This window comes from Leptonychotes weddellii, chromosome 10, assembly GCF_054177405.1.
Source record: "Leptonychotes weddellii isolate Sample4059 chromosome 10, ASM5417740v2, whole genome shotgun sequence".
Lineage (NCBI taxonomy): Eukaryota > Metazoa > Chordata > Mammalia > Carnivora > Phocidae > Leptonychotes > Leptonychotes weddellii.
This window is the reverse complement of record NC_138378.1, coordinates 25,248,800-25,266,800: the sequence shown is the minus strand read 5'-3', so window position 1 is coordinate 25,266,800 and position 18,001 is coordinate 25,248,800. Positions and strand designations below refer to the sequence as shown.

The 18,001-nt window shown below is 56.3% G+C and overlaps 1 protein-coding gene across 1 annotated transcript; it reads right to left on the bottom strand.

Moving 5' to 3' along the window:
* Window positions 1-814: 814 nt before the first annotated feature.
* On the bottom strand, window positions 815-17,526 carry BPIFB2 (BPI fold containing family B member 2). Its single transcript, XM_081832197.1, has 15 exons — window positions 17,393-17,526; window positions 15,366-15,459; window positions 13,864-13,968; window positions 12,847-12,993; window positions 11,135-11,195; window positions 10,206-10,266; window positions 5,955-6,046; window positions 5,511-5,696; window positions 5,236-5,289; window positions 4,545-4,715; window positions 3,899-3,966; window positions 3,673-3,718; window positions 3,018-3,081; window positions 2,625-2,701; window positions 815-1,047 (listed from the first exon to the last, which is right to left on the bottom strand). Exons 1-15 carry the CDS (start codon window positions 17,499-17,501, stop codon window positions 1,006-1,008), a joined length of 1,377 nt encoding a protein of 458 aa, XP_081688323.1. The 5' UTR covers window positions 17,502-17,526; the 3' UTR covers window positions 815-1,005.
* Between the last annotated feature and the right edge of the window lie 475 nt (window positions 17,527-18,001).

The window sequence follows — 18,001 nt, the reverse complement described above, 5'->3', positions numbered from 1 at the left end:
GCAGAGAACTTTCAGCGGCAAAGGACTGAGACTTGCTTTGTGAGGCCACAGGCCCAGGAGGCAGGCCCTCTCCTTCCTACAGACACTTGCCTGTGGTCCGAGTAAGCCCAAGGCAGAGACGCTGCCCGAGAAGGCAGCGCACTCCCTGTCACCTGAGGCTTGTGACCCAAGGACAAGCCCCAGATGGGGTGCTGGTGAGCAGGAGAGGGAACTGGACATCTCATTCCTGGAGCCCAGGAAGGGCGCAGCCCTAGGCATCTGCTGCCGCATCCTGCTCTGAGACCTGGCACGTTTCTCTCCTGGCTGGGCCTCAGTCCTCACCTCTGCCAAATGGAGCCCCACAAGCCTGCCTGCCTGACTGGTAAGGCTCCTCTGAGGTTCTAGGAACAAGATGGGGTGTGACACTGTAGAGGGGAGACGCCACCAGCTGGGGACATAGTGCGTCAAGTGTCACTGTGGTATTGGTAACTCATAGCCCTCCTGCTGCTCTCCAAGGTCCCCTTTCAAAAGCTGAGTTTCCCTGGGCAACGCAGTGAGGAAGGTCAACAGATCTGGTCAACAGAGATGTGGTCACATCCTCTTCTTCTGCCAGGTGGCTTTGATGGCTCCAGGGACAAACAGGACCCAAGAACTGGATGTAGGCAACTAGCCTCAGGTTTGCGCGAATTCACCAGGCCTGGCTGGAAGTTGCGGCTCAAGAGAAAATGTTTAATGCGACAGGGGACAGGTTGGTACAGCCTGGAGGAGCGACCTGCTGCTAGCATCACAAGGAGGGGGAGGGAAGGGGGAGGGAGGGAAAAGGAGGGGAGGGAAGGGGGCAGGGAAAGGATTCTAGGGGAGGGAGGGGAGCTCAGGCACTCAGTGAAGACTAAACAGCCTGGCTGGATCATCTAGCTCGCTGGTGTTGGCTAAGTGTGGCTCTGCCTCAGTTTCCTAAGTGGCTTAAAGCAAGAGAGTCCCTGAAGCAGGGAGCTGGCCCCTCTTAGCTCTTCTGATGGTCCCACCTCAGCGCTGGTATAAGAGTCCGCTGGATATCACGACGTAGCCCTGGAGGGCACAGAAAACCATGGGCAGGGTCAGAGGCCACACGAGGACCAATAGGACCCCCAGCTGCCCCATCAGCCTGGCTTTGAGCTCACAGTCTACCACTCTTGCTGGGTATGTCCTGAGGACAGTCCTTTGCCTCTCTGGGCCTCAATTTCCTGCTGTCCCTTGGGAGTGGGAACAGCACCCTCCCTGCAAGCCTATAGTGAGGATGCAGCCAGAGCACGTGGGCAGAGCCCCCAGCGTGGGCCTGGGGCTTGATGTGTGCTTGTGCACGTGGTTGGGACCAACACTGTGTTAGGACTGGGAGTCCAAACACCACGGATCTTCTCCGGGCGCAAGTCACCCTAGCAGAGCCAGGAACCTCCCATATATCCTCTGCTCTCTACACCGCACTGCAGAAACGTGCTCAGGGCCTGCTGATTATTCATTCATTCAACAAATCTTCACTGAGCCTCGGCTCTAAGCCAAGCCCCGGGCCACATGCTAGGAACAAGGCAGACCCAGTCCCTGCCCACTCGTAGCTCATGGTCCAATACAGTAGCCATTATTAAATTAAAGCCAATTAAAATGAAACAAAATTTACAATTCAGCTTCATAGTTGCACTAGCCACGTTTCAAGTGCCCAACAGCCACCCAGGCCCAGCGGCTGACCATGCCTACTGTGTTGGACAGTGCAGACTTCCATCCTCACAGAACATTGTTTTGGACAGTGCTGGTCTAGCGACCTTTGGGTTTGGACCCAGTTGGCTGGATCTGTGGGTACCAGGCTGGGTCAGCCACTGACGTGCCTGTTCCAGACAGTCTTAGGGAAATCCCCACTACCAGCCCAGGCTCCAACATGTGCCAATGGTTCCTTTTTTGCAGGGTGGAGCGTGGCCCACCCAAGTGCCTTGGGACCATAGTTCTTAAGCAACCAGGGCATCATCCCCAGAGAAACATCAGTGGGTCCCTCCCAGGGGATCTGAATAACATGCAGATGTTGGGCTTGAGGGACCTTGGCTAAGCTTTCTGTCCTACGCATGTCTTGTTGAGCGAATAGAAAGAGTATTATCATTTTTTATCCCAGGTGAAACAAAAAGAAGTTGTAGGGTCTCACCCTGGACAGTGGTGATTGAACTTCACCCTGGGCCCACAATTTCTCATCAGGGACAGTGATTTTAGAAGGGTCGGGAAGCACCCCTTCCCCCAACCAGCCTGCAGGGGTTCACGTACAAAGCTGGAAGAAACTCCTCTGTCATCGTTCCCAGACACCGAAGGCTGTGCCCACCCCAGGGCACAGATCATGGGACAACTGAAGCCCCCAAATGTGGCCTGGCATGATACCTGACAAGGACTAAAGGGTGGGCGAGACCTTTGCACCAGTGTCTCTGGACATCCTATATTTTCCATCTCACTACCGCTAACGATTCATGGCATGGTCTTGGCAGGAACAGGGCACACCCCCAGGCCTGGCTGAGCCTGCGACCCTGCTGTTGGTACTGGCAGGGAGGGAGGGTGAGAGAGAGCCCTGCCCTGCTGAGCCCAGCCTTCCCCCAAGGGTGGCAGAAGTCCAGGTAGTCACACCCAAAGGCTCTCACCTCATAGACAAAGACCTCAGGGTTGACATAGTGGAGGTTGACCACACTGGGGAGGGCGATCCCCATGCCCAAGAGAGCTGCAGGCGGGGAAAGAGAAACCAAGCTCAGCTGGGAGGTCGGAGCGGAGCACCGCCGGGAGCCAGCCCTGTGCTGAGGTCCTCAAGTGCGTTGTGACCCTGAGCCCCGAAGACGGCCAGGGAGTGGGAGCCATTATTATTATACTCACTCTACAGAAGGGAAAACTGAGGCTTAGGGAGGGAAAAAAACTGAAAAACTCCCACCGTCTTCACCTCTGAGCCCGGGAGGTGGCAAGGGGGCCGGGAGGGAGCGTGGAGCAGGGGTGGGTCAAGGAGGGGGTCACAGAGGCCCACCGGCGTGGAGGGCAGGGCTCACCATTGAGGTGATCGAGCAGGGGCTTCCGGAACAGGGTTTCCATGAGTGGGCGCACTTGATTTGCCTGCAGCCGTGTGGTCAGGGAGACGGGGGACCCTCAGCCCGCTCCGGGCAGGGGCCGGGAGAGAGGGACAGATGGGCCACACGTGAACACACAGACAGACACAGACACACACGCAAAAAGCAGAGGCACAGGTCACCCCTGTCCTGCCTCAAGCAGAGTCCAGCTACCCCTGGGGCCGGGTCAGCCTTCTGAGAGGAGCCTAAGGCCGGCACCGGACTGCCTGACACCGCGTGGCCGACAGGTGGCTGGCCACCTTGCCGGTGCTGACCAATGGATGACGGACTGACGGCGGACGGACTGACGGGCCATACAGACTGACAGGCCAGCCAACGAAGAGCTGCTTGGTGGCTAAGGACGTGGCCAGCAGCCAGCACTGGCCGACACTGGCTTGGCGGATTTACCAGTGCACTCGGTGATTCTTGGACTGGCCGGCCGTCACCCACCGGGCAGTGACAGGCTGGCTAGCTGAGCCACCCCACTGAAGCACCAAAGCACCTGTGTGGTACACAGGGGCATAGTGTGCCAGCATGCGGGTTCAAGGCCTGCCCCACCCAGCGAGGGGGTCCCCGGAGACCCTGGCCCCGCACTCACATGGATGAAGCCCACATTGGAGGAGGCCACGGTGAGCTGGATATCCCTGAAAGGGAAGCAGGAGGCTTAGGGCTGGGGCCTAGGTGCCCCCTCCCTCCATACCATGCGTGCGGCCTCCCAGGCTCCTCTGACTGACACTGCGACGGGTGGCGTTGCGAGAAGTGGCTGTGGGCCCATTGCACAGAGGAGCACACCGAGGCTGCTGAATCCAGGAGGCCTTGCTTACCCCAGCACAGAGGTGGTCCCCTGAAGCTTCACCCTGGACATGGAGAGCTGGAGGCTCAGGTTCACGACCTGGGCACGAAGGGAGAGCAAGGTCAAAGAACACAGAGCCACATAGGAGTCTGCAGGTGGCCACCGGCTCCCAGCCACTTCCTGGCTGATTCCAGTGTTCACGGAGCACTCGTGCGTGCCAGGCCCTGCACACCGCACAGTGTGAATGAGACAGACCAGGTCTCTGCCCTTGGGAACCCTCACAGGCCAGGGGAGGAGGTGAACAATGACCAAAGTAACCATACAGGGTCCTTAGTAGCCGGGGCCAGGAAGGCAGAGTAGTAGCATGGAGAGGGCTGATGGGGACCATCTTTCTCAGGGTGGTCCAAGAAGGCTGCCCTGAAAAAGGCTGCAACGTTTAAGCTGAGACCTGGAAGATGAGGAGAAGCTAGCCATGCCAAAAACTAGGGGAAGAGCGTCCTAGGCACAGTGTCCAACAGCACGTGCAAAGGGCCTGTGGCAGGAATGGCATGGCCTAGAGAAGGAACAGCAAGGAGACTAGTGTGGACAGAGCAGAGCAAGCGAGGAATGTGGGGCAGGAAGGGAGCTCTTGGGAGTCACCGCCCTCCCGGCCAGCCCCACCAGCCCACCTCACTCACCACATCAAAGGAGAAGAGGGACTGGAAAGCTGAGTTGGAGGCCACAGCGTGGACCTCCACAAAGGGCTGCAGCTGAACTGTGGCATTGTTGGCACGAAGCGTGGCCACGGGCGTGGCACCCAGCCGTACCTTGAGTGTCACAGGCATGGGCTCAGGGAACTGGCGGGCCACCTGGGAGAGTGGGGAGGGAGAGAGGGAGGAGGGCACCTGGGAGCAAAGGCTGGGTGGGCTCTCCACCCATCATGCCTCAGATGAGGCCACCGAGGTGCATCCCCCCAGGCCCCTGGCCCTGCCCTCAGGGATGCCCAGCCTGAAAGGGGTGGTAGGCATGAAGTCGGGGGCAGCCTGTGTGATCTGTGCCAGGAGGGACGGGGGAGCTCAAGGAGGCTCCTGGACCAGACTAGGGGTTGGGTCCTCCCTTAGGAAGCAACCCCTGGGCTTGGTCTTGAAGATGAACAAGAGAAAAGGAAGCAGAAAAGGCCCTCCAGGCAGAGGGTTGCACTTGGACAAAGGCATAGAAGGAGGGTAATAGCGTAATCTCTGACCCTGAGGTGGAGAAGGTGCAGAGGTAAGGACACACGCTGAAGCCCACGGGGGACAGATCCGGGCCAGTGGAGGTCCCCCAGCCAGAGAATCTCCCACCCCAGGCCCAGGTCTCAAAGTCCCTGAAATGACCAAAAATGTCACCAACCTCAGGGATGAGCTGGCCCAGCATGGAGGTGTTCAGCAGGTTGTCCTCCGACTTCTGAAATTAACCCCCACGTCCCGACAGGCTTTAGGGCAGCCACTCCTCAAGCCCCACCACCTCTTGACTCCCCTCGGCCCCCTCTTCACCTTTCCAACAGCTACCCTGTGGCCCCAAAGTTGGGCGGCCCCACCCATGGTCTGGCCTCGGCGGGGTCTCCCCAGGCTGGGCCGCAGGCCACGCCTTTCCCCCGCGCTTGGGGCAGCAGGTCCGACCCTCACCAGCTGCCCTGTGATGTCCAGGTTGAGGGCACCCGCCTTCTGCAGCAGCAGGAGGGCAGAGTCAAACAGGTCCTGGGAGAGGCCCACGGTTGCCATGGCACCCTCGGCACCCACGTGAGCTGGCAGCACAAAGTGGGGGGCCTCCACGGGCAGGACGATGGGCTTGCCCAGGAGGAAGAGAATGGCCTACGGGGTTGGTGGGCGGTGAGAGGGAGAAAAGCAGCAGGGCCTCAGTAGGGTGGAGGCTCCGTCCCAGACCCTGGGCTCTCAGATGCCACCCACCCAGCATGCCGCGCGTTGTTCGACCTCACACCCGTGCCCGCCTCTAAATGCCATTCCAGCTCCTCTCCCTTCAATACCCCTGCGCCTCTAGGAATGTCCCAGGACCCCGAGGACTCCAGAGGCAACAAGCCCACAGCTCTGGGCTGACAAGGCAGCACTTACATTGATATCCAAGGAAATGTAGTCCTTAGTGATGTTGGGCACGTTAATCATGGAGTAGCGAATCTGGGACTCCGGACCCACAGGGTTGAGGTCTAAATAAAAGCAGGATGAAGAAGAAAAGATGGTATACTTAGCCTTATCCACCAATGCCTCATCTATCCAGAAAACTCAATTATCTGACAACTTTGGCTAGCCAGACCCAGGCCAAGGAACAGAAAAGGGAAGAAAAAGGTCTCTGAGTAAGTGAACTTCAGTTGCAAAACACACACAACCAAGATTCAGCCACTCACGCCCTATTGACTCTTCGTTTAGACACAGTTCTAAGAGTTTGGGTTTCTGCTTTCCTGATCAGTGGAAGACGAGAGACCCCGAATTAGAAGGAAGGAAAAGGGTCACACTCCCCCTGCAAAAAGCAAGAGGGAACCACAGAAAAAGAACAGAGGTCACGTTTATCCAGGTCCAGACATTTGACTTACATTGTCCCATTTAATCATCACCACAATCCTGTAAGATTAGGAGCCCATTTTACACACGCATGCGCACGCACACGCAGGTTGATATGTTCAGTTGTGCCCAGGATTGTATATCTGGTCTGTCTGACTCTAAAGCTATGTTCTCTCTCCACCTAATCGCACAGCCTCCTGCAGAAACTCAAAAGGCATGCGCCCCGGGGCCACGCTGTGTGGGAGCACAGAGCAGGGGCTCCCAAGACACCCTCAGGGAGCCTTTCAGGGATGCACAGAGGAGAGTCCAGTTCCTATAGGGCAAGTTTCCCCCAAAGCTCAGAATATTCTGATTGGGGAGGTTGCCAAGGGTGAGTCACTTGTGGGAACCGCATTTCGGGACACGGCTAGGCGAGCCAGCATGGCAGGTGGAGGCTCAACCCCACTCTCAGGAAAGCCCAGCTTTTAGCAACAGGTCCTCAAGGGCTCTGAATAACCAAGGTGTGTGTGTGTATGTGTGTGTCCATCAGATTTCTGCCGGATTTTCTAATGTCTCTTCTGGATTTAATTTTATTTCCTCTAACGTTTTGGAAATTTCTTGTGATCATAAAAGCAACATAGTATGATTCCATTTCTACAGCTCAGTGGCCGTCAGAGTTTGGGCTGGTAGCAGGAGGGGGCAGCTCAGGGGGACTTGAGGGGCTGGCAAGATGTCTTGTATCTCGAGTTCAGTGGTGGTCACACAACTGTGACTCAGAGGACAGGACACTAAAAAGAATAAATTACTCTGTTTTTAAAATGAATTAAAACATGAAAAATTTTTAAATAATACATATTCACTGTGGACATATAGACATTTTTTGGAGGATGGAAAAAAAATATAGCCCAGAATCTCAAATTTATTTTTTTCAGTATTTTCTTCTGCAGAGACAAACGGCCCCCCATCTGTCCCTCACTCAGTAAAGCTGCAGCGAAGCCAAGTGTCGCTTCGGGCCCTTCTCTGTTTTCTTTATAGAGTGCCATTATAGCTTAGTTAAGGGCACAGTTCTCAAGGCAGACTGCCTCAGTTTCTTCATCTGTAAAATGGAGCTAATAATGTTACAGTAAATATTAACTTTCACTATACTGTATTTTGCCAGGCATATTGCTAAGTGATTGAAAGAAGGCCCTTTAAGCTCTGCTTTTTAGTGGCTCAGTTCACCCCACACTGTAGCTACCCAGGACTCATGTAAACAGTCCCCTAGGCCTGAATGCTTAGATTTCTTTTACTAGATTGTTTTTAATTCCTCAAAGAAAAGGGCAAGAGCTGGTCTTTGCTATGAACCCAATTACAAGGCATCTCGATGGAGATCACCCCACTGAGGAAGAAGGGAGGGATGAACATTTATTGAGCCTCTTGTCCACCAGGCTCTTAACCTGTGCTGTCCGGTAGCAGCACATGGGAGAAACAGGAATTCTGAGCCCTGTTTTTCTGGATTGAAATAGGCTCAGAGAGATGGAGCGACTTCCCTAAGATCACACAGCAATGGAGCCAGAAGGCCAGAATTTAACTTCATGTCCTTTGATTCCAAGTCCTGTCTCCTTGCTCTCTTGGTGCCTCCTGTGAAGGTAATAAGGGGGGGGGGGCGGCACTGAGGGGAGTGGGCGTAATCAAGGAATGTTCCCTGAGGGGACTGTGAGCCAGGCCATGAAGTCTGGGCAGAGCAGTGGTTGGACATGTAAGGAGGAGAAAATCAGCCTGAGTCCGTTCATGGGTGGCTCTCGCGCCACACTGAGGATTTTAGACTCAGAGCCTCTAATTCCCCATCTCTGTATCAGGGATACTAATGCCACCTCATGGGACTGTTGTGAATATTTGCACAAGAGGGACACCGGGTGGCTCAGTCATTAAGCGTCTGCCTTCGGCTCAGGTCATGATCTCGGGGTCCTGGGATCGAACGCTGCATCGGGCTCCCTGCTCGGCGGGGAGCCTGCTTCTCCCTCTCCCACTTCCCCAGCTTGTGTTCCCTCTCTCGCTGTCTCTCTCTCTCTGTCAAATAAATAAAATCTGGGGGCGCCTGGGTGGCTCAGTCGTTAAGCGTCTGCCTTCGGCTCAGGTCATGATCTTGGGGTCCTGGGATTGAGCCCCGCATCGGGCTCCCTGCTCGGCGGGGAGCCTGCTTCTCCCTCTCCCACTCCCCCTGCTTGTGTTCCCTCTCTCGCTGTGTCTCTCTCTGTCAAATAAATAAAATCTTAAAAAAAAAAAAAAGTTTGCACAAGAAAGCCAAAGCTAGCTTGATAATGAAAATATTCACTACAGAGCCCACCGCAGACGCTGCCAAGCCGTCCCTCCCAGCCTAACAGCAGCATGCCGCCCCGCTCCTGTCCCCACACACCCACTCCCGCGCACCTGTCCCATGCTGTGTCACCGTTAGATGTAAACCCCTGACTCAAAGCAAAGCCAACCAATTGCAAAGTCCAGCTGGCAACAGTCAACAGCTCTGGAGTTTAGAAAGTCGGTGACGGTGACCTAGGGAAAGCGCTAGAATCCCAGGCAAAGCCGTCAGATAGAAGGTGTGCTTCAACAGGAGCATCTTCAAACAGCTGTGTGGGGAAACAGAGGGATCCCTGGATTTTGCTCAGGGCTCACTGAGCACATACTACCCCCTAAATCAACAAAGGATGCATTTTTGGCCAGTCTGGGGACAGGCAGGGGATCACCAGTGTCGTTATTAATGTTGATGAATACTACTGAAAAGAAGACGAGGCTGGCCTGCTTTCATAACCTTTAGCTTCATATTGTGAGATGAAGTCCTGATTGAGCCTCGTTTAGGCCACCACCGTGGCCACGCTTCTGTGTGGACCATGCGTGGTGGCTGCGAGCCACCTGTGGTCGTGGAGGAAGGCCTGGGGGGCAGTGGGGAGGTGACTGATGAGTGGTGGGAGTTGGCAGATATATATATGCCCCAGCTCCTGCCCCTCGGGGAGGATGCAGGCACAGACCCCTCAATCTCCAAGAGCCCCTCGGTGGGAGTGCACCCCAGTTGTCCACCGCAGTGCCTGCTCACGAGCACACCCTCCTTCCCTGTTGCTGCGCCCCTTCCCCACCCGTGCCCCTAGGACCCACCCCATCCCAGCCACTTACGCCCACATCTTGTCTCAGGGTCTGCTTGTGGGGGGATTAGCCTACAGGGCTTTCTCCTAATATACTCCTCGTCCTCCCTGGATAGGAGGACCCCCGGGAAAATCAGAGACGGACTAGCCAGACGGCAGATGGAAAGGAGAGGGAGGCTTGCCTCTGGGTGGGTGGATGGCCCTTGAGAAGGGGAGCGGGAGTGAGGGCACTTGCGAGCAGGTGAGCCTGAGTTCTGTTGAGCACATGCTGAATCAGAGGAGCCTGTGAGACCTCCAGGAGAAGGGGTGCGGCAGGAAATGGAATGTGAGGGCCTGAGCCCCAAAGTGCCAGGGGGAGTGTCCGCCAAAGACTGTGGGAGAGGTGGGAGCAAAACTGGGCGAGGTTGGGGTCTTTGAGTCTCCAGGCAGGGGAGGAAACAACAGCAAAGTGAATGTACTCTCCCCAGCCCCCCCCACACACACGCATGTTTGCACACTTGCATGCACACACTAAACATTCAAAAACTCAATTCCAGAATTCGGAGATTCCCTGAGTTCATCAATATTCATCAAATTCTCTGAGTTCAGTCATCCTATGATTGATCTCCCAGAGGTCAGCCCTGACTAGGGGGGTATCTTTGAAGGGTCTTGGGGGCCCCAGCGCGGCTCAGAGGCCCCAGTCCCCGCCCCCCTCCCCGGGGCTCCCAGGTCTTACCAATTAAAGTGCCCAGGTGGACATTGAGGCCTTGCACCAGGTTGGAGATGCTCAGGCATAGCTGCGGCAAGACAGAGGAGGAGGCTGGTGAGGAAGGCGCTGGGGCTGCCTGGGTAAGACCGGGAGAGTCTAGGGTCCCAGCTGAGGCCTGGAGTCCCGCCCTCCCTCCACCACCCACGGCGCTCGCTCTGCCAAACTGTTCTAAACTCCCCACGGATGTTAGTGCGCTCAACCCCCCAGCCAGCCCACAGGGGAGGTTTACTCTCTTCACGACAGGTGTGGAATTGGGGGCAGAAGGAGGTCAGGTGACTCGTCCAGGTGCCCCAGCTGGGAAGGAGGGCACCAGGATTCAAACCCAGGCCACCCCTGGCTCCAGTGCCCGTGCTCCTGTCCACTTCCATTTTGTCTCTTTGTCACAAGCCATGTGGCCCCTGAATGCACCGCCTCCTCCTCACCCTCCAGCATGGAACTGGGGCTGGCCCAAGAGCCTGAGCCTCCCTCCCCAGCGACACCCCCCGCCGAACTCACCCTTATTTGGGCTTCTCCATCACTGCCCTGGACCCTCACCCCAGCCCCTTCCCTGCCCTCCTGGGAGAACGGAGAAGCCCCACGAAGGGTCTTCTATTTAAAAAAAAAAAAAAGCAGTAACAGGGACACCTGGGTGGCTCAGTCGGTTAAGGTCATGATCTGGGGGTCCTGGGATCGAGCCCCACAGCAGGTTCCCCACTCAGCAGGGGAGGTCTGCTTGTCCCTCTCTCTCTGCTTGTGCTCTCTCTCTCTCTCTTTGTCAAATAAATCAATTAAATCTTTTCTAAAAATTTTTAAAAAGCAGTAAGAATCCCCATCTCTCCCATGCCTGCCATCCCCCGTTCATCCACACGCCCTCTGAGGTTAGGAGGCCCTCCGTCCCGGGACAGCTGGTCCTTTACCTTGTTCCGCAGCACAGCTTTGATGTGCTTCTGTACTGGGACCAGCAGCCCAGGGGCCACGCTGAGAAAGAGAGAGAGACAGTGCTCCTGAGCTCCGGGTCACGCGTTCGGGCCCGTTTCTCCTGGCAAAGCCACTGTCGGAGAGACGGTGTCTCCCCCAAGCCAGGGGGCCAGTGAGTTCTATTCTGCACCTTGTCATGGGCCGACACAGTGCCAGCCACCATTGTCCCCACAGATGAGGAAACCGAGCCTCAAAGTAGAGGTCACTGGTTCCGGGGTCCGGAAGTGGCCAAAACGTGATGATGAGGCCAGGCTTTGGGGAGACAGAGAAGACGCTGCAAAGGCCAGACTCAGCCACGTTCCTGGCCAGCTGGCTTCCTGGCCGCTTTGAGCCCAGTGAGCTGGGGGTGCTTCCTGCTTGGGCTCCAATGCTGTGTGACATACCCAGTAAAGTCCCTTTCTCATTCTGTGCCTCAGTTTCCCCTCTGAACAATGGAAGATGGGTCTAAGTGGTTTCTCAGCAGGGATCCATAGGAAACTATGGTTCCTTAGGGTTTCTTTTAAGTTTTTATTTAAATTTCAGTTAATGAAGAGTCTGTTTCTTGGTTTGCCTCTCTCTCTCTCTTTCTCCCCCCTTTGTTCCTTTGTTTTGTTTCTTAAATTCAACATATGAGTGAAACCATATGGCGTCTGTCTTTCTCTGACTGACTTATTTCGTTTAGCATTACACTCTCCAGCTCGGTCCATGTCGTTGCAAATGATAAGATTTCATTCTTTTTCATGGCTGAGTAAATTTCCATGGTGTGTGCGCGTGTGTGTATCACATCTTCTTTATCCGTTCATAAATGGCGATCCAAGCTGCAGCCCAAGCTCACTGACTGCATCTCAGTGGAGGTGGGGGGATGGCAGCTGTGTTTTTAATGCCACTAACTTCTGGGCTTTCCTTTCTGTGAGCAGCTGCTGCTGCCTGTGGGGGGGGGGGGTCACGGGACACGAGCAGGGTTGGACTGATGCCCAGCCCCCTCTGTGGAGAGGGGCCAGTTCCAAGTTCCCACCCAGCTCACATGTGGGAAGGGAGACATCATGCAGGAGGTGAGTCAGGCTACAGGGGTTCGAACCCACTCCACCGTTTGCCCGCAGTGTAAACTTAGGCAAGTCACTTAACCGTTCTGTGCCTCCATTTGTTCTCTTGTAAAATGGAGGGAATCCTTGTGCCTTCCTGGCTGGGCTACTGTGATGTAGTAAAGGGTTTGAATCTGCCCTGCACACAGCAGGTGCTCCGGAGGTGGGAGCTGTGGTCAGCTTTAGAGGCAGCCCTGACTCACAGTGAGGTTGACGGGTCCCAGCCCCCTGGACCTCAGAATCCCCATCCCTGCAGGGAGGGACAGCCCCTGAGGCCCGTGGTGGCCACATCAGGCCAGCATCCTCCCTGAGTACTACGGCAATGACTGGCGTGCATGGTCATGGGCTGTGGCGGGGGCTGGGGGTGCAGTAGAGGGGACGTGGCCTCTGGCTGCACACTCTCTGGGTGACTTTGGGCAAGTCCCTCCCCTTCCCTGAGCCTCAGTGTCCTCAGCCATAAAGCAGGTGTGATCCTGGGGCTCTCTCAGGCCCCTTGTGGCAGTTGGGTGAAGGCTGGAGTAGGAAGCTCAAGAAATGGCACCACAAGCTTGGTGTTGGACCCTGCAGCCCCGCCCCTGCCAGGCACTCACCTGGCACTGCCCTCAGACACCGCGGCGTTGTGGAAGAGTGGGAAGCAGGCAGAGAGGCTGACCACGGGAGTCCTGATGGAGCCCTGAGCCACGTTGGCATCAGCCAGCAGGACCACGGGCAGCGTCAGCTCCAGGGGCTCGGGGACTCTGCGCGACACCATTCCTGAGCCCCAGCAGCACCGCCCAGCAGAGCCTACCCCGCAAACCCCCCTGACCTGAGCCTGCCTTCCACTTGACACAGGCAGGAGCCCCACTCAGCATGAGATGGCCCCCTGGGGGCAGGCTCAAGGCCCTCCAAACTCCACTCAGGGTCACGGACATTGCAGCCAGAGGGGTGTGAACTCTGGCTCCCGACGCCCTCTCCCTGTGCGACCCTGGGCCGGTCACTCCCCATCCCCCATCCTGAGCCTCCAGTTTCCTCTTCTGTCGAATAGACATGAGAGTGACAACACCTCTCTCTCAGGGCCGTGCTGAGCTTTCTGCGAGGCAGCCGTGTGGAAACGCCCCGCCTGGAGCCTGGCCCCCAGTGAGCACTCACACAATGTCAGCACAAACAAGTTCAAATCAAAGAGATCCCTCTGAACGCCCGGCTGATCATTTGGAAATCAAACACATACAAAGTGACTGGGACACAGAAATAATTCTAATAGCGACATTTACTGAGCACCTACTCTGTGCCTCGCACTGTGAAAGGAGAGGTGTGATTTTAATTATAGCATGGAGCGTACGCTGCATTCCCCCAAAGCCGTGCTGCAGAGTTTCCTCCCACTTCCCAGAGCGGGAGACTGAGGGCTGCAGGGGTGAACCCGCTGCCTGGTTACACGGGTGTGGAGCAGGGCCCAGGGTCTCAAATTCTCACTGTCTCACGCCCCCACGGGAGGGTGGGAAAGAGCACTGGACAGGGAGTGGAAGGCTTGAGTGCAGGACCTGGGAGTTGCTAGCCCCTCTCCCCTCACTCTGCCCCTTGGAGCTTCCCTGAAAATCCTTCTGCACACCCCCGCCAGGAGATTCACTCACCGAAAGACCTTGAAAGTAAAATTGGCTGCTACCAACATGCGTACCCCAAAATCGGCAATGAATTTCAGGTTGAATTGGGGCACATGGACATTCGAAGTCTGGATCCTGCAGGGTGGGAATGTAGGTGACAGGGTGGCTCCCATTAAACCTTGGAATCAACTCTGGGGCAGGTGTTATGAGCCATATCCACACTGTTGATGTTATGAAGAGGGACCCTCTGACTATTGGAACCATGGAATGAGGAAGAGGTAGTGAGTTCTCCAACCTAGGGGGCATGCAAGCCATTGTTGGACAACCAGCTGGCAGGGAAAGGGTGCAGACTGGATTCCCAGCCTGGGGCAGGAATTGAGGGAGAGGATTGTTCAGGTCTCGGAGGGATTTTAGTTTCTGACAGAGGTTGGGAAAGCTTGGAAGGTGGGATGCACAGAGGGCAGAAATCCCCTCTGTAGCATTCTAGTCTACAGCTTTGGCTGGTAGCCCTCCAGGGACAGGAAACTCATTCCCTTCAAAGCTGCCTATTCTGACTGCTAAGTACTTTCTAACTAATTTTCTCTTTTTTTCCTCAATGAGTCATCTTTTCCCCTACGCCGGTGTTGGGGGTGGGACTTCAGACACTACAAAACGATATAAATTTGAAAAGTCACATCAAAACTCCACCCTCAAACACTCTCCCTGTTGGCACTTAGCGGACTTCTTTCTGCGACTCTCTCTGGGACACAGGCTGACCGAGAACCTGCTTCTTTTCACTCGACAACCACCTTGGATGTATTCCCACTTCTGCAAACAAAGACACTCAGTGCTGTTGGCCAACAGCCAGGTGGGGCCAACCGTAAACCCTGAGGAATCCTCCACTGTCGGGTGTGTCTGCGTCGTTCCCAGTTCACCATCCGCCAAGGGCAGGACCCCAGCCCTACCCTCAGGGCCTCGTACTGGGGGCCTCCACCCCAGCTGCTGGTTTGTCCAATGTTTTTTAATTAGTTGCCATCATTCAAAACTTGATAGATTTTAAATACATATATGACTTCTCTTGGGAATCCAGAGATCCAGCAATAGTGAGTCTGTTCGCACATGGTTGGGGACAACTCGCCCGGCCCCTGGATCTAAGTTTGAGATGGCCCCCATCTCCCTCTGCTTTTGAGTGTCTGTTCATTACAGGGGCGTGGGGGTGCTTAGGCTCAGACTTGGGTCTAAATTCGGTGTCTCATTTTTGGAGAAAGTAGCCAAAGGTCCTGCCAGCCCTAGGGACCCAGGAGCTACAGTCTTGGCCCCTGGGGGCAGAAATCTACTAATTCAGAGGCACCAACCCCCCAACCCCCGCCGCTCCCGCCATGTCTCCGCCTCGGTCCCACCTCCTCAATTACCTTGTGACCACTCACTTAAGGGGTGGGAATATCTAACCTGGTGAGGGAAGCACTCATCCAGCTGGTGGGAAACACTCACCTATACGTGGGGTATTCATCCGGCAGGCTAAAGCATTTTCCCCAGTAGGTGGGAGCACTCACCTGGTGGGCTGATGCACCTCGCCATTCCAGTCCAAGAAATACGGGACTGTGACCTGCAGAGCCTGCTGAAGAGGGGCTTTCCCGATTTCCGACACTGGGGGGCCAGAGCAGGATAAAGTCAGGCTGCCCTCCGGGGCCACCAAGCAAGACCACACGACCCACCACCCTCCGCCCCACATCTTGGGCAGAGAGGACTCAGAGACTGGAAGGGTCACCCTTGCCCACGGAGGTTGAGGACTGCTGGGGACCAATCCCAGCTCTGCTACTCACTATCAATGTGGCTGCTCTGTGTCTCAGTTTCCCCTTCTGTAAACTTGCAATGATTATGATGGTACCCATCCCGTGGTGTCTTTGTAAAGCCTCGGTGCACAGTAAATGTTAGCTCTTACTGTTGCTATTTATTTGGGTAACAATAATGACTGTCTCCCTCTGGGCCAAACACGGTTCTGAGTGATGTAGCTACACTGTGCCCGGTTTACCGAGAGGTGGAAGACACCTGGGAAGGGGAAATTGGATTGGCTGAGGCGCCTGCTCCCAAGCTCCTGGACCTCCTCACGCACCTGTCCTGCTGGGCGAGGGAGGTACTAATTAAACAATTCAACATGGAGTGGAACGAAGACGAGAGGGGATGGGGCTGGAAGGGAGCACCAAATGCAGAGTCCAGAGGCCTGAACTTCACTCAGGCTCCCTGTGGGAACTTAGAAAGAGGCGTGTGTGGCCCGGGCTTCCCGCTGGATTTCCACCAAGAACACAGGCCGGTGAGCCTGGGATGGCTCTCTGGAGACAAAGGAGCCTCACAGAGGATGGGCAGAGGGAGGATGGCCAGCGGGAGGCAGCAGGCCTCATGTCCCTGCCTGTCACTTCCGTGAATGGCTCCATGTGCCAGGCACAGACTAACACGGGTCACTGACCCCTTTCACCGCCTGCCTGTCTGCCCGGATACAAGGTCCTGGAGGCTGTGTGTGCGCCGCGGGGACACTGCTACCTTGGTGCTTCGTGGCCTGGGCCACGGAAAGTCTCTTCTACGGCCTGACCTGAGTGTCTCACACCGTAATCTGAGTTTGGTCCGGTCTTGGGGGAAATGGCTTCTGATTTCTCACCCCTGACGCAGCTTTGGTGGGATCCTGGGAGCAACTGAGGGGAACTTTTGTCCCTCCCTGGGCCTAGGTTTTCTCATCGTGCCTTCCTCGGGGGATGGGGCAGGTCTTAGAAGGATGGGGCAGGGGGCGCCTGGGTGGCTCAGTTGGTTAAGCGACCGCCTTCGGCTCAGGTCGTGATCCTGGAGTCCCAGGATCGAGTCCCGCATCAGGCTACCTGCTCAGCAGGGGGTCTGCTTCTCCCTCTCCCGCTCCCCCCTCTTGTGCTCTCTCTCTCACTCTCTCTCTCAAATAAATAAATAAAATCTTAAAAAAAAAAAAGAAGGATGGGGCAGTGTCATAGGAGAGGGGCCAGAGCAGGGCTGGTCTTCTCGCCGTGTGCCCCACAGAGATCTAGTTCCGGGACACTCCCTCCAGTATTGTGCTAGACCCTTTCCCCAGCATGCATGTGCGCACACCGCCCCCTACCATGCACACCTTCATGGGTGCCCCCAGGGAGGGCAGCCACACCCATACGCACACCCAGGCACGAACTGTGACACCTGGCGCACGCATGGTGGACGTGGTTAGACGCCCTCCCCGACGCTCAAGGACACGCATGGGCACATCTCCATGGATTTTCAGACTTCTACACAGACACACGCAAGCAAAAGTAGTCACTCAGACCAAGCCATGCCCACACCACGGGGGCACGCGAGCACAATCACGCGTGCACGCACGCATGGTGGACATGACTACGCTCCCACGCACACATTCACTTTTTAAGTGTTTGCCGAGCGGCACTTTGTCAGACCTTGTCTGGGGGCCAGGGACACAGAGGCACAGGAGATAAAATCCAGGTCCTCGTGGGGCTTTTGGGGTTCCACACTTGGGACCGTGCGCGTGCTCGCGCGCAGACACCCACGGGAGAGGCCAGGGCGCGTCTCTTACCGTAGCTCAGCACGGCCTTGTTGAGTCTGACCACGGTGCCCGGGAGGGAGGTGCCGGCCACAGGCAGCAGCAGTGCTAAGAGCAGACCCAGCCTGCACGCCCGAGCCATCGCTGTCCTGGCCACTGGCCGCCAAGATCTGTGGGCTGGGGTGGGCACAAGCATCAGAGAGCTTGTCCAGAATGCGCCCCCTCCGGGCTGCTGGAACCCCACCCCAGCCTGGAGGTCGCAAGCCCTGCATGGTGATCCCAGCCCTACCCGGGACCCCCACACATCAGTGCTGCATCTCTGCATTGGGAAGGATCACCTGCCCCGCCTGCTTCCTCAGGAACCACAGGGAGATGTGGTCTGGAAGCAGGCCCCAAGACCCAGAGAAGACGTGGCCTTGCCTTAGGCCACACAGCAAACTAGGGCCAGCTGTCGCACCGAAGCCATGCCAGAGCAGGAGGGCGAGGTTCCTGGGTAGGGAGACTGAGAGCTGCTTCCTGCCCCGAGGAGAGAGCCCAGGCCCATCACCCCAAGGCCCAGGGCTGTTTCCTGATGCCAGGGGTTCAGCCCATGTGACAGCCCATCCTAGTGTCCCCACTGTTCCAACCTGCCAGCAGAGGATC

Coding starts and splice junctions, on each gene's coding strand:
- BPIFB2 (XM_081832197.1), bottom strand. CDS start 17,501: ATGGCTCGGGCGTGCAGGCTGGGTCTGCTCTTAGCACTGCTGCTGCCT. Junction 13,969..15,365: donor GAGGTGCATCAGCCCACCAG/GTGAGTGCTCCC, acceptor CCCACCCTGCAG/GATCCAGACTTCGAATGTCC. Junction 12,994..13,863: donor TTTACTTTCAAGGTCTTTCG/GTGAGTGAATCT, acceptor GGTGTCGCGCAG/AGTCCCCGAGCCCCTGGAGC.